The following is a 21,299-nucleotide window of genomic DNA, read 5'->3' on the forward strand; positions in this document are numbered from 1 at the left end:
TGTTATGCATTAATTTAATTTTTAATTGTTGTTGGAAACCTTATCCTGCCCGTGAATGAGGTTTCCTAAAAAACCCAAAGGCTGCTTGGCCTTCTTGCCTGCCTGCCAACCTGTTGGATGGGCAGCAAAAAAATTCATTAAATTAGAACTTTAATGGCCTTAATTGGCCTGTTAATTGTTGGCGGGCGCACTGCTGACTCCCGTATGCACCTGCCAACCGAAATATCGCGCGTCATTTTACACTCGAGCGGGTCAGACACATGCCCGCCTGCTCAGCGCAAACTCCTGCCCAATGCCTCTGTTTATGAAGCCATGAATCCAGCCTGTTTTTTTTTTAACCAGCCTTATCTGCAAACTTTTAAGCTATGCCTTGCCTTGGTTATTAATATATATTAAAAAGCACAACAGTCGTAAGACCAGCTGCCTAGTTGTACAATACAAACTCTACCCTCCCTGTTTAACTTCATGAAAGAAAATCCTGCTTGAATGTTCCACGATGCTCGAAGGTAATTTTTAAAAATTACGGAAAATTCCAAATCTTTGCTGATCACCTGCTGGCCATACCGACACTTCCCTTACCTCCTTTCTGGCCACAGGGACCATGACACTCCAATGAAGTATTTGACCTTCCCAGTGTACGCCTATCCCATTCACCTGCAATTCTATCCCAACCAGCACCGGATGAGGTAACTAGCCATTTACTGCACAAATTCACCAGTCATTACCACTATGATATGTAAAACCTTCCTGTGAAGGCAGACAATTTCAAATGCCATTTAGAGCTAGGATTCTAACTCACAATTATCAAGAGAAGTACATTTTTCTAATGCTGCCATTCCCGAACTCAATTATTTTTGTCAAAATGTAATATAAGGGATAATAATACAATGGTTTATGTGAAACATTTAAAAGTGTAATTTAAAATCTGAATCACTCCAGCAACCAGGCGTAATAAAATATTACAGCCTCATTAGTTGAATGTCTGAAACTATACCCTTCACACTCAACTTTAAATTGAATTTACAATTAAAATATTGTGATTCTAATGGTTGGTAACTGTTGTCTTTGGTTCCTATTACCAAAATTCATTGGAGTTCAGAACTAGGCTTATAATATATAGAATACTTAGTTATGGTTCAGATAATTTTTTCAAATTTTGCTTAATTTTTTCACATCAATGCAAAAGTGATCTGTCCACAAACAATGGCTATCTAGCACTCTTCCTCAAATGACAAAAGATCGTAAACATGTAACAAGTCTATTAGCAACTGTAAGTTAACATTTTGAACATGAATCATGAGTAGAATACCAGAATCATTAAGTTAACTTTTCTCTTGTGTCCACCATGGATGAGTTGTTAGCATTCTCAGCTCTGAGTGAGAAGGTTGTCCAGTTAAGTCCCACCTGAGAATTGAGCACACAAACCAAGGCTCACATATTGCAGTACTGAGGAGGTGCTGCACTGTCGAAGGTGCTGTCTTTTGGTTGTGATGTTAAACTGAGCCTGACTGCTATCTCTAAGATGGATGTAAAACATCCCAAGGAACTATTTTCAAGAACATCACAAAACAGATTATCTGGTCATTATCACATTGCTGTTTCTGGGAGCTTGCTGTGCATAAATTGGCTATACCATTTCTGACATTACAACATTGACAGCAATGACTACAATTCAGAAGTGCTTCATTGGCTGTAACACACTTTAGGATGTCTTGAGGTCATGAAAGGCTTTATATAAATGTATTTTTTTCTTTTTCTTTTCAGATTCTAATGGACCTGCTGTATTTTTCCAGCACTGTCTGTTTGTATTTCAGATTTTCAACATTTCCAGCTTTCATTCATTTTATATCCACTACTATTGCTTTCTGTTGTACCCTAAGGTCTTCAGGAGAGGTTATGATGTGGGTTGAGTTTCGATCAGTTATATTAGTGCAATTTGAGCAGAATTGGCTGAATTACCCAAAAGATCTGGGAATTTTAAACATAAATGAGTTACAGCCTAAGATATTTATATTGTGTTTTCTGAAATCTTTTGCATTGGTTACAGATTCAATTTGCCCGGATAAGGCCACTCCTTCAAACCTAGTCATGCATCCCAGGACAAAATTGTGAATTCCGCCAATTGCACTGGTTTGGGAAGTCTTATCAAATTTGCTCATTTTCTTCGACATACACAGCCACTAGTAAGCCAGCTTTAAAAGTTTTCATATTTTAAACAAGTAATATATTAAAAGATTGACTCATTTAGCAGAACTATTAAATGGTTCAGCATATTTTTTAAAGCCACTTTCAATCACTTTTAAGTATGAACATACAAATTAGGAACAGGAGTAGGCCACTTGGCCCCTCAGACCTGCTCTGCCATTCAATAAGATCATGGCTGATCTGAATGTAACCTCAATCCCATATTCCTGCCTACCCCTGATAACCTTACACCCCCTTGTTAATCAAGAATCTATCTAGCTCTGCCTTAGAAACACTCTGCTTCCACCACCTTTTGAGGAAGAGAGTTCCAAAGACTCACAACCCTCAAGGAGAAAAAGATTCTCCTCATCTCTGTCTTGAATGAGCGACCCCTTATTTTTAAACAGTCATGTTACTCACAGGAGGAGGGCTGTACTCCCTTATTAAAAATGTACATTTTTCATGTTGAAGCCATTTTCAGTTGTATTGATAAAACTGCACCAAGTTGCCACTCTTAAATACAAAGAATACCTTTTAATGGAAAGAAAGAACTAATTACATTCTATTAACACTGCCAAATTGCACTGGTTCATGGAATGTTTTACATTTTTGATTAGGTAAATAATTATTTAGCAGGAAGTTGAAATAAATCCTAACTAGCACAATTTCAAGCACAATCTTGGTGCGATTTCTTTAGCAGAAACTTTATCCTCCAATGCACTTTTAGGAAAATAATATATTTACTGACACATACCTGATTCCCTAATTTCAGAGAATGAATGCTGCACTTTATGCTGATGACATTTATATTTCTGTTCTGTTGTGGTATAATTGGTTCCTTTATTCATATTTGAAAGAAAAATAAAGAGATGAGCAGACCCTTCAGGTAAATCTGGGGTATCTTTTTTACCAGAATGTGCATGTCCATTACGTTGGCATTCAGTCTTACAATCTTTCTGTGCAGATGATATTTGTTCCTGAATGAAGTCATTGGTTCCCAGGGATACATCCAACGGTTTCATATCCAACATGGTGAAAGCAACTTTTTGTTTTAAGTTTCCAATGAATGGAATGAACTTGACTGTGCCATTGTCACCATCTGCTGATGATATGGAAGAAGTGCAGTTTTGCTTCAAGGATAGAGTTGCTTTTTGTATTAATCCAGGTGAACTGTTGTTTGCAGGAGAGCAAAGATCAACAAAAAGGGATTTGTCTAAGTAGTAAGTGCTCTTAAAGCACCGCGCTGGGACTTTGAAATGTGAAAAGGAAATAATGGAGTGAAACTGCTGAGCAAGACGGGTTTTGTCATCATTGTTGCTTAGCAGCAAGGTTTCAGGAAGTCTGCTATCAATTTTTAAAGAGCTTGGCCTGTCTTCTGTTGAATGTAACACTGAGCGAGGCTCGGAACACTTTCCTGTAGCAGTATATCCATCACTAAGAAACTCTCTGGCGTTATCTGTGTGGAAATGACTCTTGAAATTTTCTTGAAATTCACAACTCTTGAAATTTTTCAGAACTTTCACAGATCTGTCATGTGCTGTTGTATTTTTCTCATCTGTAGAAGCACTGACAGTTCTTTTGGAAAATTTATTAGCTGGGCTCATTATTCTTCGGGCAGTAATTGTAATGGAAGAAAACCCTTTCCTAGATTTGGTCAAGGTTTTACCTTTTCTGCAATGAATAGTGGAATCCAGAATGCTTTCCTCAACTGTTGTTGTTGATAGTGCTGTGTGTAGCGTATTAACGAGAGATAAATTTGGGTTGCTTAATGGTCGATGGGAGTGTCCAGTCTGGGCATGCTGTAAACAAATAGATGAAGCACAGGAAGGCTCTTTGCTTGCTTCCTCTCTGATTGCTAGTGAGATTACAGCTGATGGAACCGGTTCATTTGCTTTGCTGGATGTTGCATACTGCTAAAAAGAAAAAAAATGCAAATTAATCTACAGTATTTTGGTGAGGACTGTTTAATTAAAGTGCTAAGATCCTTTTTTTCAGTTTACCATGCATAAGTTGCTTAAATATTTTCCAGCTCAGTTCCTATTAATTGAATGAAAATGAATATTAACACTTTAATCTTGTTAAATAAGACAAAACAAAGCATGCAAAATTGAAGGCTTGACTTTAATTGCAACATTCAGACAACTACATTAGCAGTCATTTATAAAGCTGTCGAAGCTCTTTCGGTTCAGCTAGGTGGCATGCACTTACAAGAAATTCCCTTCCTATGTGTCATTCTATGTGGTTACAATTCAATGTAAAACCTACATACTGAGGGATAATGTGTACAATGGTTAATTTCACAACATGGGAGTAGTAGTACCTAAAGTAGTGTGTTCATAGTATGTATGTATATATATATATATCTTTCACTTAATAATGCGAACTAAATAATATTGGAATACACCTAATACTAATAATTAAATGTAAATATCAAGATTTATGATTTTTCACATCATAGTTACACATTTTCAATCATCCAGAATTCAATAACTTTGCTTGATATAATTTTTAATAAGTGTATTCTTTGAAGGGTAACGTAACTTGAAATTTGAATCATAAAGATCTGAGACATACATTATCATTTCTCTGATTTTATTTTATTTGGGGCCAACTGAGAAAAGCCGATGGCTTCAGAAATTGGAGGTGTTTTGCTTTTCTTCTTCAATCTTTAGCTGGGATATCCACTTGCAAGAATTTCTCATTTTGGAATAACCATTAACTATAACGATTGTCTAATATTTAAATTGTATGTTGCTTTGTGCTTTAGCAGTCATGATTTTGATTATTTAGAAACTAAAGGACAAATGCACTACAGCTTCTATCAACCAAACAAACTAGTGCAACAACATTCATGGCCTGGAACCTGAAGAAAACATACCACAAACTTGAAACATGGGAAAGATCTCCAGTGCAGCCAGAAGTTTGCACCTGACCTGCTGCTTCTCTTGCATTAATGGTACTTTTATTGCAATGTTAGCAATACTATTTCTGCATTGCAGTACAGTTATTGCTTTTCACTACAACTTCGCAGCCAGAGGCAGTGGTTTTTTTGCATCAGGCAATTAACACACATGCAGCTCTAAGCAAAATGTTTGAGTGGGATACAAATGACTTTTGAATTTAAATGCCCCCTGAGTATTTTTTCTGTAATTTATAAAATTGCAGTATCTGCAGTAGGACCACACATGAGATGCTAGGCGATAAAGGCAGCCAAATATTGAGGTACATTTATTTGTGAACCACATCTTTGGCAATGATTTATTTGCTCCCAGATCACCATATTGTTACGACCAGGTAATGCAGAGTGTACTGGCTCCCCTTTATTCAGCCCCTGGGTTGGTTGCAACAAAGGTTTTTTTTTTATCTTTACCCCCTAAATGCCTTTTCCAATCCAAATATATTTACTTTTTAATAAGGAGCCAATCAAACCTGGTTTTCTTGAGACAAAGAAAGAATAAGTTTATCAGTTACTAAACTGGAGAAAAAAATAATAAAATACACACACACAGATCTCAGAAGTAGGAAAAGTTAGAGTCCAAATAAAAATTAAAGAATATATGATAATTCCTTTGCTTGTCCTTGAGGCATAGATTATTGAACATTGTGGCCATTTGAAGTTAGCTGGGTCCCTTTCAAATCCTGGAGTTGAACTGAAGTTCAGGTAACTACGCTTTGGTGGAGACAATATTAGCTCCAGAGAGAATTTCCTTGTTGCTCCCTTTCAGCGGTTTTCTCCAGATGACTTCTCTTTGTTTCTGGATTGGCAAAACCAATTCTTAAACCCGCTGTTGATACATTCCAAGAAGGAATTCGATTGACACTTACATTATTGTTGAACAAATCATCGCATTTTTGACCTTTCATCTCAGAAACTGTTGACATATTTCTAGATAGTAGAAACCAACAGGAGATGGAGCTATTTTGTTCTCCATGGGGGATTTTGAATATCTGTTGGGTATCTGGCTGGTTAGCAATTCCCATTCTCTTGACAGAATTACAATTGATTAAAGTCCAGCACCTTGCATTTTAATGCCTTTCTTTCAAGAGTCCCTGTTTGAAGTGGACCTTGACACCCCCTAGGTGTGAAATTCCATGAAACATATCCCGGCAGGTCTGCAGTGAAATCCTTATAGAAGCTTCCCAGAAAAGTGGTCTTACAACTTACAAACAGACAGCAGGTGACTTGTGGCAGCCATTTTTGGTCAGTGTATTTTCTTGTATATTTTTAAAAAACATATCCTCTTCAAACAATTCAACATGTCATTGGTTAGCTGGTGAAGGTATATGTAGATCTCACTCAGTCACAACTTTTCATTGTCATAATAATATAAAGAATAAAGGCTGAAAATGATCATTATTAATATGCAGTCTCTTGGGTCCAAAAGTAATTTAAAAGGCATTTCATTGTTGACCAAAAAGAATTGTCTACTGTATTGCACGGTATAAAATTGAATAGATGTGGATGCAGTGCTCTGATAGGGAAACTATTCAGTTCCTTGTCTTAGTAGGCATGGAAACTAAAGTGCAGGAATTGATGGTTCTAGATGAAGATTTAAGCCTATAATGACAGTTTTATTTTAACTTGTTATTTGATGACTTACTTAGGAGTTTGCATTTTAAGTTAGACAATCAAAACTGCATTATGCACTTAAAATAATTATGGCATTTGCAAGGTTTGGGTGCCCTTTTAGTGTATGGAATGACCCTGGAATGACCTTGTGCTAGGAACTTGGATACAAAAATAGGAGTGCATCAACAGGAGAGATCTGAAGTACCTACAGTATTCACTCTGCAGAGGTACCTGGTGCACACCCCACCCACAGCATTTTGCCAAGATTCTGAGTATGCAGGGTTCATGGGGACACTGAGAATTGCCTTAGGCATATGCTTCTGCGGGACCTGCACTTATTGCAACTCCATACTTGTTGAAAATGCTTAGAAATTGCGAAGCAGGTTTGGAGGCCTAATGCAACAGGTTTCTGTCCCTTTTCCTTTTCGCTGTTTCTGGGAAATAGTGTTAGCAAGGTGCAAGAGAAAGGGAAATCTCTTGCCAATGTGTTATCTCAGATCCAACCTGTTCATTCTGCTGATTCTAAATGTCAGAATTCTTCTCTTTTATTCTTCCTGAACCTTGCATGAGGATATTCAGGTGTCCTATAATCATCCCTAGTGGTATGCTCTCAGGGAGAAAAAAACTATTAACTTCAAAAAAGCCCACAGCCCAACTGCAAACAACTAAGAGTAAAACTCAGGAAGGACAAGGGCTCCAGATAAAAGAAAATAGGCGAGTGCTGCATTACCTTATCCAGAACTAGTCAATGGGCAGGATTTTCCTGTCGGCGAGTGAGGGGGGGCGAGGCCCGCTCGCTGATGCATAAAATGATGCTCAGTGACATCATGCGGAACTCCTGACGTCACCGCGACCCATTTAAATTTTCCAGTAGGCTGGGGTGCAGCAAAATCAGCTGCACGCCCACCAATCTGTCAATGGCCAATTGAGGCCATGGGCAGAGTCATTTAGCTCATTACTGGACCTGCCTGTCCAACCTTAAAGAGCCCTGGTGGGAATTAGAAAAAGCATGAAACCTCATCCACGGGCAGGATGAGGTTTCATGTAGGTTTTAAAAAGTTTTAATAAAGTTTTTCTTAAAATTATGGACATGTCCCAACTCATGTGACAGTGTCACATGAGGGGACATGTCAGGAATTTTTTTTCCCCTATTTTTAATTTCTGCCACAGAACAGCCGATCTCCCTGAGGCTGCACTTAGCCTCAGAGAGATGAGTGCGCTCTTCTGTGTGCATGCGCGAAAGAGCGCACTCTCTATTTTGGGGTTCCCCCTCCCGCCCGCATAGGGAGCACATAGCGCTTCCGTGCGGACGTCGCGCTGGGCGGGACTTAATTGGCCTGCCCACGTAAATGGTGCCGCGCGCCTGCACGCGCCCGCCATTCAGCTTCACCTCCGATGGGGGGAAAATCCTGCCTAATATATTACAATGGGCGGGATTTTCCACACCTGCCCGCCGCTGGGATTTTCCGGTCCTGCTGCAAGTCAATGGGCTTCTGGCTAGGGCGCCGCCTCGCCTGTGGTGGGTCCCGCCCATGACGGGGCTGGAAAATCCCGGCCAATATTTTCTACAGGTTATATGAATGCAATGAGGGTTTTGTCTTCAAGTATCTTTCAATATTGCACTGTAATCCAACACTGACTAAAGCACCCAAATAAATAATCGTACAATTCAGTTATACGAGCTTATTAAGGTTTAAAAATTGAATGAAAATCAATTCATTTAAGTTGGCTTGTTTTCTATCCCTGGCAGGAATGACCTCATATTCATCTTCATAAGTCTGCTGTGGTTGTTTACTTTGTTGGTTGTTGGACACTATCCCTATATTAATATGAAATGGTCCTTTTTATTAATATTAGTGATTTGTATTAATATCAGGGTGAAGGAAGGGGAAATGTCTGCAGAAATGATAAATGATATCATTATAAATAAATATGACCTACATAATGCATTTTGTCAGTATTCAGGCTACATCTTAGTTAATTACAAATAATGGCACATATGAAACTAACATCCAAAAAAAGGTGATAAACTGTAATGTAATGACACAAATTACACTTGTAATAATTCATTAAAAAGAAAATGGAACACACTACGTCAATCGACATTGATTTGGTCACTCTGAGTGTAAAAGCCAAAAGGATCATTTTTAGAATCAAATTCAGAGAGTCATCTGCAGGGAAAATGAGTTTATTTCCCAATTCTCAGTATTGCTGGAATTGCTTATTTAGCACAGAAATGTAGAGCCTATCAATAGGCTTGAATTTAGCCTTGATGTTCAACTATTTTCAGGCCATTGCACAGAATAAGGTGCTAATGTGTCATCTTAAGTCTGAACTGATTCAAATGGGAAACTGAAATCAGACCAAGTTGAACCAGATTCTAAAACTCTGGTATCTGTTCTTATCAAGTAATCAGTTCCCTGGAGTTCTAGAGCAGCTTTTTTGCAGTTTGATCAGAGACCAGAATAGAGAAATAATAAACTAGAAAGCTGGTGCAGCCTGGAGTCTTTTCCAAAAAGAGCAGGTGTGATGCATTGCGGCTATACAAAGGATGAGCACTTGATTGAAATTGGTCCCTAAAATTATAGTGTTCCAAATCCTTATTAAAACTGACAAATAAAACACTGAACATGTAAGCAGGAGAAACTGCAATCGGGGACCACCAGAAAATTATTGCATATCTGTTCATCATTTTATCAGAATGCCAGAGAACTCAAACAGACAATTGTACTTGGTCACCAGAGACAACTGTGTTGGCAACTCTTGCAGATAGTAATTCAGTTCCAACCCACAAAACACAAAGGCATAACTGAAAAGGAACACAAATTGGCCCTCTGTGGATCTGCACTGACACTTTCTTAAACCAACAAGTGGATTTGAATTGGACCACAATTTTGAAATTTTCTCCATTTGAATCATGTCAGATTTCCCATTTGGATGTGGTACTGATCTCTACAGACTCACCTTACTGGCTCAGTTATAGCACTTAATAGCTGATACAGCACAAGTTAAAAAATCCCAATGTTTGTTTTTAAAAATCAAAGAAATCTGCCTGTTTCAAATTACCTGACGGAAAATATGGCGTTGAACATTCCTGGGTCATTCCCATTGGGCAGGTAGAGACTCCTCCCCTTACAAGGTCTCAGAGGAACTCCCACAGGAACTGGTATATCCAGCTCATGGTCTATTGATTGGTCTTCTGCTGTACTCCCAGTAAAATGCCCCAGAAGGGTCAAACAATATCAATTTCTGTATCTCTATTTGTTATCACTTCTTAGAGTAAACAGTATTTCAACAAAATATACCTTTGTGGCAACTTTACTTAAGCAAACACATCACATACAGTATTGTTATTACTTTCTTCTATTACTTTTATCATTGTTTCATCCCTTATTTTAGTCCAACTTATTTTCTTCCTCTAATACCAAAGCAAAATACTGCAGATGCTGTAAATCCCGAATGGTTAAACTGCCGAAGGCGGCAGTTTGGCCCATTGTGTTTGCGTCGGCTCTGAAATAAAACAGTAAAACGTTGGAAATACTCAGCAGACGTAGTAGCACCTGTGGAGAGAGAAACAGAGTTAATTATTCAGGTTTCAGAACTGATGAAAGATCACAACCTGAAATATTAACTCTGTTTCTCTCTCCACAGATGCTGCCAGACATGCTGAGTAGTTGCAGCATTTTTTGCTTTTCTTTTTTCCTGTTCCTAACATACTGTGACTCCACGGGCTGAACCTCTTGAGCTGGGAAGAAGACTTGCTGCTGGGAGAGAAAGCGGGAGCCAATTCTGCGCTAGTGGGTGGCGGGACCCTGGGAAGGCATTTTGCTGGCGGCGGAACCGCTGTCCAACAGAGGATTGCGGCCTCCCTCCCAGAGCTACTGACCAGACTGGTGGGCCAGCAGCTCAGCATCCTCAGCTGCACCAACACTAGTGGTGGCCACTGCGGAGGCTGCAGGATGGGAAGGGTGTTCCTCCGTGCTGAGGCACCCTGGAAGACAAGGTCAGTTCTTTTGAGCAAGCTGGGGCCAGGCAAGCATCTCCTGTCGATTAGGCATGGGGGCCAGTTTCGAGCAGTGGTGCCTTAGCTGGGGGGCTCCCTCTGTGGGCTATGGAGAGGCCAATAAGGAGGACACTCTCCCAGGGTGTACCTGGCAGCCTCACGAAACAGCGGTGGCTCCGCCCAATGCCAGGAAACTGACAGTGAGATGGGAGGTGGCCCTTAATAGGGCACTTATTTGTCTCAACTGGCCACCAATGGGTGGCTGTGCCACTGGCAATATGCTGGTGGGAAGGGATTGTGCTCCCCTCCCGACACCTTCCACCACAATGTTATTAGTTCTCCCATCTCCCAGCCTGTCGCCAAAGGGCTGGTAAAATTCATCCCTCCTTGTCCAATCACCCCTTCACTAAAATGTCACCTCTTAATAGTGACAAGTCTTATTCATTTTTAAAAATTCATTCATGGGATGTGGGTGTTGCTGGCTGGGCCAGTATTTTTTGGCTATCCCTGATTGCCCTTGGGAAGGTGGTGGTGAGCTGCCTTCTTGAACCGTTGCAGTCCATGTGGTGTAGGTACACCCACAGTGCTGTTGGGGAGGGAGCTTCAGGATTTTGACCCAGCGACAGTGGAGGAACAATGATAGATTTCCAAGTCAGGATGGTGAATGACTTGGAGGGGAACTTCCTGGTGGTGGTGTTCCCATCTATCTGCTGCTCTTGTCCTTCTAGATGGCAACGGTTGTGGGTTTGTAAGGTGCTGTCTAAGGAGCCTTGGTGAGTTCTTGCAGTGCATCTTGTAGATGGTGCACACCGCTGTTACTGTACGTCTGTGGTGGAGGGAGTGAATGTTTGTGGATGGGCTGCCAATCAAGTGGGCTGCTTTGTCCTGATGGTGTTGAGTTTGAGTGTTGTTGGAGCTGCATTCATCCGGCAAGTGGAGCACTCCTGACTTGTGCCTTGTAGATGGTGGACAGGTTTTGGGAAGTCAGGAGGTGAGTTGTTCGCCGCAGGGTTTAATCCTCCTTAATATAGCTGAAATAGCACATGATCAAAAGTAATAGTCATCATCACTTATTCTTCCATCACACATCACTACAGATAAAACTCTAGACATAGCTCTTAGAGCATTTTCATTCATGTTAAGGAACACAGGTTGTAATAATTGTTATTGGGAATTCATACTATTTCAGATAGAATGTAACAGCTTGAATATTAAAAATTATGATCAATTCCTACAGAGTAGCAGGTTGCCGACCTGTGGGTGGGGTTAAGATAACATTGATCTGACCCATCCTTTAATACATTAATGAGGCTACTGGCTGCTTCTGGTGAGTGTTCCGACCACCTAAATCAAGGTCTGTTTGGAAATTGGAACATGCAGATCACCAGAAGTAAATTGGCAATTTGAAACAAAAGGTCCATTACTGCCCTGCTTATGCCTAAAAATGTGGTAGCAAGACAAAAATCATAATTATGTCATAAGGCAGCATGATCAGATTAGCCTGAAGGCCACAAGTTGACAAGCTATTGCAAATAATATTGCAATGTTGCTTTATTTCATAAGCTTTCTTTTTCATCTCTTACCTCAGATTTTGGTGCTCTGCGGTAAGAATATGGCATAGAAAAATAACTTTTCGCACTATTCCCAGCTTCTTCAGATAAACCTGAAAGATAGAAAAGGTAAAGTATTACAAGCTTTTTTTTAGAGTAACATTAACAACTTAATCCTCTGTTCCAAAAAAATTAAACCTTGAACATGTAAATAGCATAAAAAGCACAAGACAATATGTTCAGTTCCAGCATAAAACATTGAAGATTAAGAAATGTGGATGGGTCTTGAGTCAAATGCATTTTGTCGTATTTGATTTCTCTTTTGTATTCTAAAATGTCTTTGCTCACTGACTTACTGAACTAGCTTATCCAGAGAATATTGATCAATTGGGAAAATTGTTTCATATTTAGTGAACTGTAAAACTACTGAAATGTTTTTGACTCAATGCATATGCAGAATTAATAAAGGTCAAAGGCTTATAAATCTGTTTTCCCAAATAACCCGACGTTGAGTTAGTATTCATGGATGGACAGAGTTTGACAGATTAGCAGGATAACCTGAGTCCTTCTTATTTACTGGTATGAAAGAATCAAAAATAAAAATGGTGACCCAATATACAGTGATGCAATATCTTGGTATCATAATGGTGCAGCATGTTGTACTATCTGCATCAATTTCAGACTAATCTGAATTTCCATATGGTTACAGTTAAGTTGCGAGAGGCAGGAGGGGAAAGAAGCAGAGGGGTTCACTGACAGCTTTTTCACCCTCCTCTTGGTAAACAGCTCAAGAACATATGTGAAACAGAATTAACCTGCCAGTTTACTTGAGGGTAAAATCTCTTAATGAAAAACCAGAGGGTGTGGAAAAAAACCATAATCAGTGACTAACTAATGAAATCCCAAACACAGCTGACTTTGAAACCTGATTTCTGAAAATGCAATTTCACTCATGGGTTGTTAATTACGAGAAAAACAAGCATTCTCTCATTTTTCATGAAAAGAGATGCTTCATCTCCCTTGACTGAGGAGTGAATGGAAATTGAGATTAACCTCAAAAAAGGGGAGAAGAATAATTATAGGACAACATTAGGTGGGCGGAGGAAATAACTCAAATTACAAAAGATAGGTTGCACAAGGGTCATCCCTAAATCAACAACTTTCAGAAATGCCACTTGCTTTCTACATTAACTTGAAAACTTGGGTATGTTCATTCATGAGACAAAGTAGTACTACAGGTAATTTTGTTTGCCTTAATACAAATTTATAGAAAAGAGGGAAAGGCAGAAGGGGGTTGAGTGAACATCAAGGCCCAGGTTTTTGCCATGATGGAGAGCAAAAATGGCGAAATTGCTGGAAAATCGTAAGTCCCGCTCCCGAACACGGCACTTCCCATTTTCAGTTTGCGTTTCATGCATATGGGGTTTACGGAGGCAGGTGGCCATTTAAATCATCAGCTGCCTCCAGTCAGGTCAGATGTAGCCCAGGAGTGTGAAACCTGAAGTGTACAGATTAGACCAGGCCTGAACTTTGTGGATTTGTTTGGATAGCCAAGGTACCCCTTTGAAGAGATAAGGTAGCCATTTGGATCTGGTCCCAGGACATCTTTGGGAGAGGTGAGATGCAATTTGGTGGAGGTCAGGTGCCCTTTGGGGGAGTTAAAGTGCCCTTTGGTATTTGTAAAAGTGGCATTCATGTGTGTAAAGAATGCATAAACTCATTACTGTCAAGCTCATTGGAACTGTCAATAGACCTGCCAGAGTCAACTGTCAGCACTATCAAAAGCAACTTGTCAAGAGAACACATCAAGAGGACTTGTCAAAAGTAGCTGTCAAACGTGTTAAGGGCAACTGTCAAAAGCACCAGTCAAAGGTGCCTGTCTATCTGTCAAGGCATTAAAAAGGCATTCCTTTTAAAACTTTGAAACAAATGTCTGGAGTGTTAAAAAAAAATCATTGTTTGCTATTTCACTCTGTCAGTTGACATAAGCCAGAGGGTTTCCATTACTGGATTAGTGCTGCATGACTGATTTCACAACCATCCATTATCTCAATAAGGTACCTGCCATATCACAGTTTGATCGACAGTTACAAGTGGTTATAGACTCTTTAAGGTGGGACTATGAATTCTAATCCTTGTTGTTGTAAGAGATTGTCCACTTAAATGAAATGTTCATTGTTATAAAGCTTTATGTAGTTGAAGGAATGTAAATGTAGTAAATGAGTTTTTATGAATGTGTGTTTTTTCAACATAATGACCTCTGCAATGGACACTTGGAACTTTATTTCATAGAGCTCTATTTTATCTCATCTCAGCACTGGTCCTGAGGTGTGCCAATAGTGGATACTGGGTGAGTTGGCATGGTAGGTGTGAGGGCAAAGGGTGGTGGGTGAGATGGCATGACTTGGCACTAAGTGGGCATAGGGGCTATAAAGGGCTATGGGGTTGGGTACACAGGAATAGGTTAACATGGAGGGTATAAGGAGCATGGGGATGGATACAGGGGGTGGTAGGTTAGCATGGAGGGTATGAGGGGCCATGGAGAGCAGGTAAACGACATGAGGGGCATGAATTGGCATGGATAAGACATGGGAAGGTGTGTGGGAGTGATGAATCGGGTGAAGGTGAGGGCTGGAAGGTTTTATTCTTATTTTTTTATATTCCGGCACAGTGCTGGAGCCCCAGGCAGGCCCAGCCCACCTACACACCCAGCAGCCTCCTCGGCTATTCCGCAGTCACCTGCCCTGACTTCTAATCCAGCCCGCAGCTTCCACTACCCACCCCTGACCTCCTGGCAGCCATTTTAGAAGTCAGGAATTCACCCTACTCTGCGCACCCAACTCACAAACAAAATTCCGGGCAGAAACGTGGATAGGCTTGAATACACAAACTTTAATGTATTAGTTTTGATAGGAGTGATTACACAAATCGTTTCTCAGCTCTCTGCTAAGGAACAATTCTACAAACTGCCTTTCAGCAGTGTCAGGCAAGGAAATTTCTTACTTCACACCCTTCTGCCATCAGAAGTAATATTGTAGATAATAGTGCAAAATGAATGGAATTGGCTTGGCCACAATGAAACACTTTTGCCAATTTTTTGTTTCTATTGATTTCAGTGAGAGAGCGAGATATTTATGGGAAGGGACGTTTAAGGGCAGGGGAGCTTAAGGGGGAGTTTAACTAGTGGCCAGGCTAATATTGCACATCTAACATTATTACCCAAAGTCAAAATGAGCCACAAATCATAGGGTTCATATAGGCACTCCCAAATATTTCCTTACAATGGACACAGAACAGGAGCAGCAGCAAGTGGAAATTAGAGGCAAGTAGGCTAAGGTTACATCGTAGTAGGTGGACCAAATAGGAGGTACTATTTCCTTTCACAGTTTACAGACCATTCTGCTTGCTCAATGATGGGCTGATTTTTAAACTTGCACCTGGGCTTGAGAGCAGGAGGGGGTTTAATAGCGGGGAAATTGACAGCACATCAGGAAGCTGGCAACATCCTAGACCAACCTCTTCTCATTACATATAAATTGTTGTTCCCTTTACATTTGGTATTCTTGTGAATTGTCCTGATGAGTACAAGATGAAAAGCTTCAACAACATGTGACTTTTTTCAGCAATACTCAAGTTAAAGAAGTTGTGTACAGGTCATCACGCTCAATGGTCTAACATGTGAACTGTGAACGGCAAAGTTAAGACAGAAAATGGTCCTACATTAATCAGTTAAAAACTGTAAGAGAGCAAATCCTACACTTCTGTTTTCTTATAGGTGGATTTCTTGAGATTATGCTTTGTGACATCTTTTGCATTCATTGTGGATGGAATGTTGTCATCTATGCTGCCAGAGTAACAAAAATTGTTAAGAGCAATATACACTAGTCCCCTACAGGTAATACAAGGTAATGCAAGAAGAGTAGAAATTTGGAAATACACAGGAGAGATTAAAGGCGATTGCTCAATAGGATGTGAGTTACAAGGGAAGTGGCATGTTTGGATAGTAGAACAGAGACAAGGAGTGTGCATAATATGTGATCTATATGATAAGAAGGAAAGCGAGACTTATTGAGACTGGTTTTTAAGACAGAAACATGATAAGGACATATGGGAAAAAATTGAAGACCCCTGGAATCCACACAGCACCCTGACACACATGAAATAAACACACACACATTCTGCATGGTATGTATGATCACCAGTTTAACCTCACGGCCAGGAACAGTACAAAGGAACAACTGTACGAATATATTATTAGATTTGGATATCATATTCCTCCTTTCCTGAACACCTGGAATTGATGGAAAGGATTGATTTCTCCAATAAGCACTTTTCTACGATGCAACAATGAAATATGAACATCGCAGAAAAACTGCCTGATGTTGGGATTGAGAGACATTAGCTTTGGACTTGATATTTAAACACCACCATGGGCTAAAATAATATTACACAAACTGGTTTAATCCAAATTTTTGTTTTGATTGCTTCATCTGTATCTTTGGTTTATATGAATAGAGCGATTAAGGACTTAAGGCTGCACATGGAAACAGCCTGTTTAAATTGGAAAACTCTTTTCCAACTTTGAAGAGAAATAATTAAGTGGTGAGGGATCAATATATTGATGATATATTTCGCCCTCATCCCAGGAAGATGTAAACTTGCCTATGTTTTAGAGTTCATTTTAGTAGGATTTAGGTTGCCTGCTTAACGTGACCATTTTTAGAGGCTTTTTTACAAATCAGTATTCTGAAACAAACCATCTAGGCCAAGTCGCCATTTTGTACTACTAACATACGATCAGAAAATAAGCCATGTTGATGTTGTTAACCTTTTACAACAAGCTAACTTAATGTAGTACTGTGAAGTAGTCACTGACCAGCAACAGATGATTGTATTAGAAGAAAATTGCTTATCCTTCAATTACCCTGTAATTAATAAGTAATTAGTAATCAAATAGGCAATAAGAGTCAGGTTATATTTATTTCTGTATTTCCTGCTAATATTCTTAGGTTAGGATTTTAAGTTTGAAACTTAAAAGTGCGGCAGCAGAAGCTTTGAGAAAGAAGCCAGAAATATCTGCTATTGGTTCCTATCAAGAACACTTGATTGGCCCACTGCTGTCTAAGGAATGGGAAACCTATGTGGTATCAAGATAAAGAATACATCTTGAAATAATCCATTGTCTTATGTTTAAGGCAGCGTGTGCCAAAAGCTAGATCCAAGTAAATTAACCCTTACAACATTATTGACAAATTAGCCATTAATAACACATATGGGCTAAGGTGGGGTGATGCCAGGATTGGATATAAAAGAGGGTTTTGGGAATTGTTTTGGTGTGCACACCAGGGCCTGAATTTTCAGCTCGGTGGGAGGGCGCGATCGGCGGGCTGGGGAGCGATTGGGGAACGGACTACTGGCGCGATCAGACCCCGACTGTGATTTCACGCTGGCTGGCCAATTAACAGCGTGAAGCGCATGCTGAAAAGCTCAGCACTGTCGGGAAGAGGGCGGGCGATGACGTCAATGCAGGCGCGGGCGAGCACTGACAGAAAGCTTCTTGAAGGCAGAGAGCTGCCTCAGGGAGCTGAAGACCCGAAACCCAGGAAATAAAGTTTTTAAAATCAGGAAAATAATGTCCAAGCATCACAATTGGGCACCTGAACATACAGATTATAAAAATGCTGTCCACGGATTTCAATTTTTATTTTATTTAATAACAGAAACATCATCCCGCCCTTGGATGAGGTTTGATGAAAAATGTAAAAGCTGCCTGGCCGATTCGTCCGTCCGCCAGCTTTTAAGTTTCAAACTTAAAATCCTAACCTAGGAATATTAGTAGGGAATACAGAAATAAATATAATCTGACACTTAATACCTGTTTGATTATTAATTACTTATTAATTACAGGGTAATTGAAGGATGACAGGTTAAAATGTCAGACAATTGCGCCATGAATGGGCTTAATTGCCCTCTTAATTGTTGGCACGCAAAAGTCGGAAGCGCACCTGCTGACCGAAATATCGCGCACGCGTGGGATGACGTCAAGATGCTCGCCTGGCGCCATCTTGCACGATTTCACGCCCGATCGGGTCGGGTGTGCGCCCGCCCGACCGGGCGTAAAATTCAGCCCCCAGGTGAAGGGAAACCCGAATATATCGACAGATCCTCAGGGACAAGGGGAGTTGTCTGTCAGTACAGGGATCAATAGTGTAGCATTGGGTTCAGGGACAGGGGCAGAATTCCTGTCAGTGTGGACCCCTGATTGTGCATTTCCTTCAGAGGCAGAGACCTGATATCATGAACAGTTGAGATAAATGATATCAACAGATTCTCGGGGACAGATGAAGCTTCTTGTCAGCATGGGGATCGAGTGTACTTTTGTCTTCTTCTTATTAGTTAATTGTTACATCTTTAGTTAATTGACAAATGTATTTTGTTTCATTTTGCTTATGTTCAATACGCTTTGGTATTATTTGTGTCAGAGTTCATTGTCTGAGTCTTTGCCTGACGGTTACATCTCTGTTGAACTAAGTGAGTTTGAAGGTGTGATTTGGGACCCAGTAGTTAGGCTGCATGCAATTAAACTAAATCCAATCTAAATTTATCAAAACACCCCTTTCGGAACCAACACCAGGGGTTTCCTGGGCTTCCTGGAACTCTCCAGTGAGAGCAAAGCATGAATATAGTGGCAATTGTGGGGGCTGAAGGCATGACAGGGAAATATGTCAGTAAGTATGGAAACCTCGCCGCTGCTTTCTGATAAACCCCATTATCTCGTCTTTTATATTCTGTCAATTAGGGGGCCTGTGCACCACTCCCACAAGTGACTTCTTGCATTTATCATTTCTCATCCCAACCCAAACTGTTTCTACATTCTGGTTTCCTGAACTTAGGTTGAAACATTGACCAAGTGAAGAATCCATACAAAGGAATATACAGTCTTTGCCCAAACTGAAGTGGAGAAGTGGGAGTCATGTGACCTGACCCCCCCTCTCCCGCCCCTCCAAGCTGGTGGAGATTGTAATATTGACTTGTAGAACATAAAAGCTCAGACTGCCATCTTCATCTACCAAGCAGAACCAGGGCTCTGTCCAGGTTAAAATGCCTGGCCCCATCCACACTGTTTATACTGGAACTTCTGAACTCCTGTACCAGCGCCTACAAGACTAATTCATTTCTACATGTCCATTTCATCATGGAAATCATCTCTGCTGGAAAAGTGGATTACCCAGCATCAGCTTCAGCCTGCTAACCTCTGTGAAGGAATACATCATTGGACTTTTGATTATGGACTCTGGACTCATGCGAAACAATAATTCTTATCTTCTCTGTGGTTTTTGCCCTGTACTTCTTTCATTTCCTTATCTCTCTTTTATTGTATGAATTGGCCAACGGTTATGTAGTGACACCCCCTCTCTCCCACCACCCTACCCCCACCCGCCCCCGGCGTTTTGAGTGTGTGTAAAATAAAGTAATCCTCTGACTTTACCCTATCTTGGGTTTGGTGTGGAGTTGTTAATAGAAATTGGATCACGCCAAAGCTGAGGGCACATCAAAACACCTTCCTCTTTACGGATGGGTGGTGAGAGGAGAAATCAGGGGCTGTTTAAACTTAATCCCCTCCGGTCTGTAACAATATATTGCATCAAATTACATTACTAAATCCATTTAACTGGGCAAGAGTTCTACTTGATCTTTCCAAATTTTTGAAAAAATTTCAGATGCGCAATAGTGTCAAAAGCCCTTATATTTAGTCTGTATAAATGTATCTAACAGATCAATCATTTACATTCCAATATGTAAATGTCAGTTCAAATAGTGAACTTCTTTGTATATTAAAGAAGCTTGAGAATTTTAATCTCCCTTGTCTTTACTGTGGTGAAAGTGTGATTGATTCAGGATGTTTTGCTCTTCTATCTCAGTTCTTCATCTGCTGTACTACAAATTTACTACAACTGATGAAGGTCCAAGATAATGGTGTATGCAGCCTGAATTAATTACATTTGAGTACTGAAGGGAGAAGACAGGGTATTTGTAGAGAAAAGATAAAGGGACAATAAAACAATATAAGTATCTAACGTATTACACTGTTACCTTTCTCAAATATTCTTTATAGACATAGACATACACACACATAGACACAATAAGACACAATATATATGTAATGCATACATATATTATTAAATGCCCTCTACTTGACATTTTCCCATATAACAATAGTGCAAAGTTATTTAATTGGTTGTGTCTTCTTTAGGGTATCCTTAGGATGTGGCACAATGTTATGTAATGCATTTGGTTTTTACCCATATAATGCAAGATAAGATCTAATTCATATCAAACCTGTATAGCTACACAGTTTGCAGTCATGAGGGCAGGAAAATTGTGGATGCAATGCTTCAGATTTGCAACCTGGAGGCAAGAAGCTGATTTTATTCTATAATTTAAGATCAGCAAATTAACATTCAGTGACCGCTTTGTGGAACACCTTCGGTCTGTCCGCAAGCATGACCCAGACCTCCCTGTCACTTGCCATTTCAACACTCCACCCTGCTCTCATGCCCACATGTCCGTCCTTGGCCTGCTGCAATGTTCCAGTGAAGCTCAACGCAAACTGGAGGAACAGCACCTCATCTTCCGACTAGGCACTTTACAGCTTCCGGACTGAATATTTAGTTCAACAATTTTAGATCATGAACTCTCTCCTCCATCCCCACCCCCTTTCCGATCCCCCTTTTTTCCAATAATTTATATAGATTTTGTTTTCCCCAACTATTTCCATTATTTTAAAATGTATTTCCATCCATTGTTTTATCTCTACCTTTTAGCCTATTTTGATCCCTTCCCCCCACCCCACCCCCACTAGGGCTATCTGTACCTTGCTCGTCCTGCTTTCTACCCTTAATGTCACATATTAGCACATTCCTTAGATAATATCACCACTGTCAACACCTCTTTGTTCTTTTGTCTATGACATCTTTTGGCAATCTCCACC

General features: G+C 40.1%; 1 protein-coding gene across 3 annotated transcripts in view; it reads right to left on the reverse strand.

Annotated features, from left to right (window-relative positions):
* Positions 1-21,299, reverse strand: part of c20h10orf90 (chromosome 20 C10orf90 homolog) — a 205,660-nt gene that overhangs the window by 67,454 nt on the left and 116,907 nt on the right. For 2 of the 3 annotated variants that reach the window (XM_078564870.1, XM_078564872.1), the window contains exons 4-5: positions 12,341-12,420; positions 2,939-4,097 (exon numbers count right to left, since the gene is read on the reverse strand). In XM_078564870.1, coding sequence (XP_078420996.1) covers positions 2,939-4,097; positions 12,341-12,420 — 1,239 coding nt within the window. The remainder of the gene's footprint in view (positions 1-2,938; positions 4,098-12,340; positions 12,421-21,299) is intronic. The other variant, XM_078564871.1, reaches the window with a different exon arrangement.

The sequence above is a fragment of the Cetorhinus maximus genome, chromosome 20 (genome assembly GCF_964194155.1).
Source record: "Cetorhinus maximus chromosome 20, sCetMax3.hap1.1, whole genome shotgun sequence".
NCBI classification, from domain to species: Eukaryota; Metazoa; Chordata; class Chondrichthyes; order Lamniformes; family Cetorhinidae; genus Cetorhinus; species Cetorhinus maximus.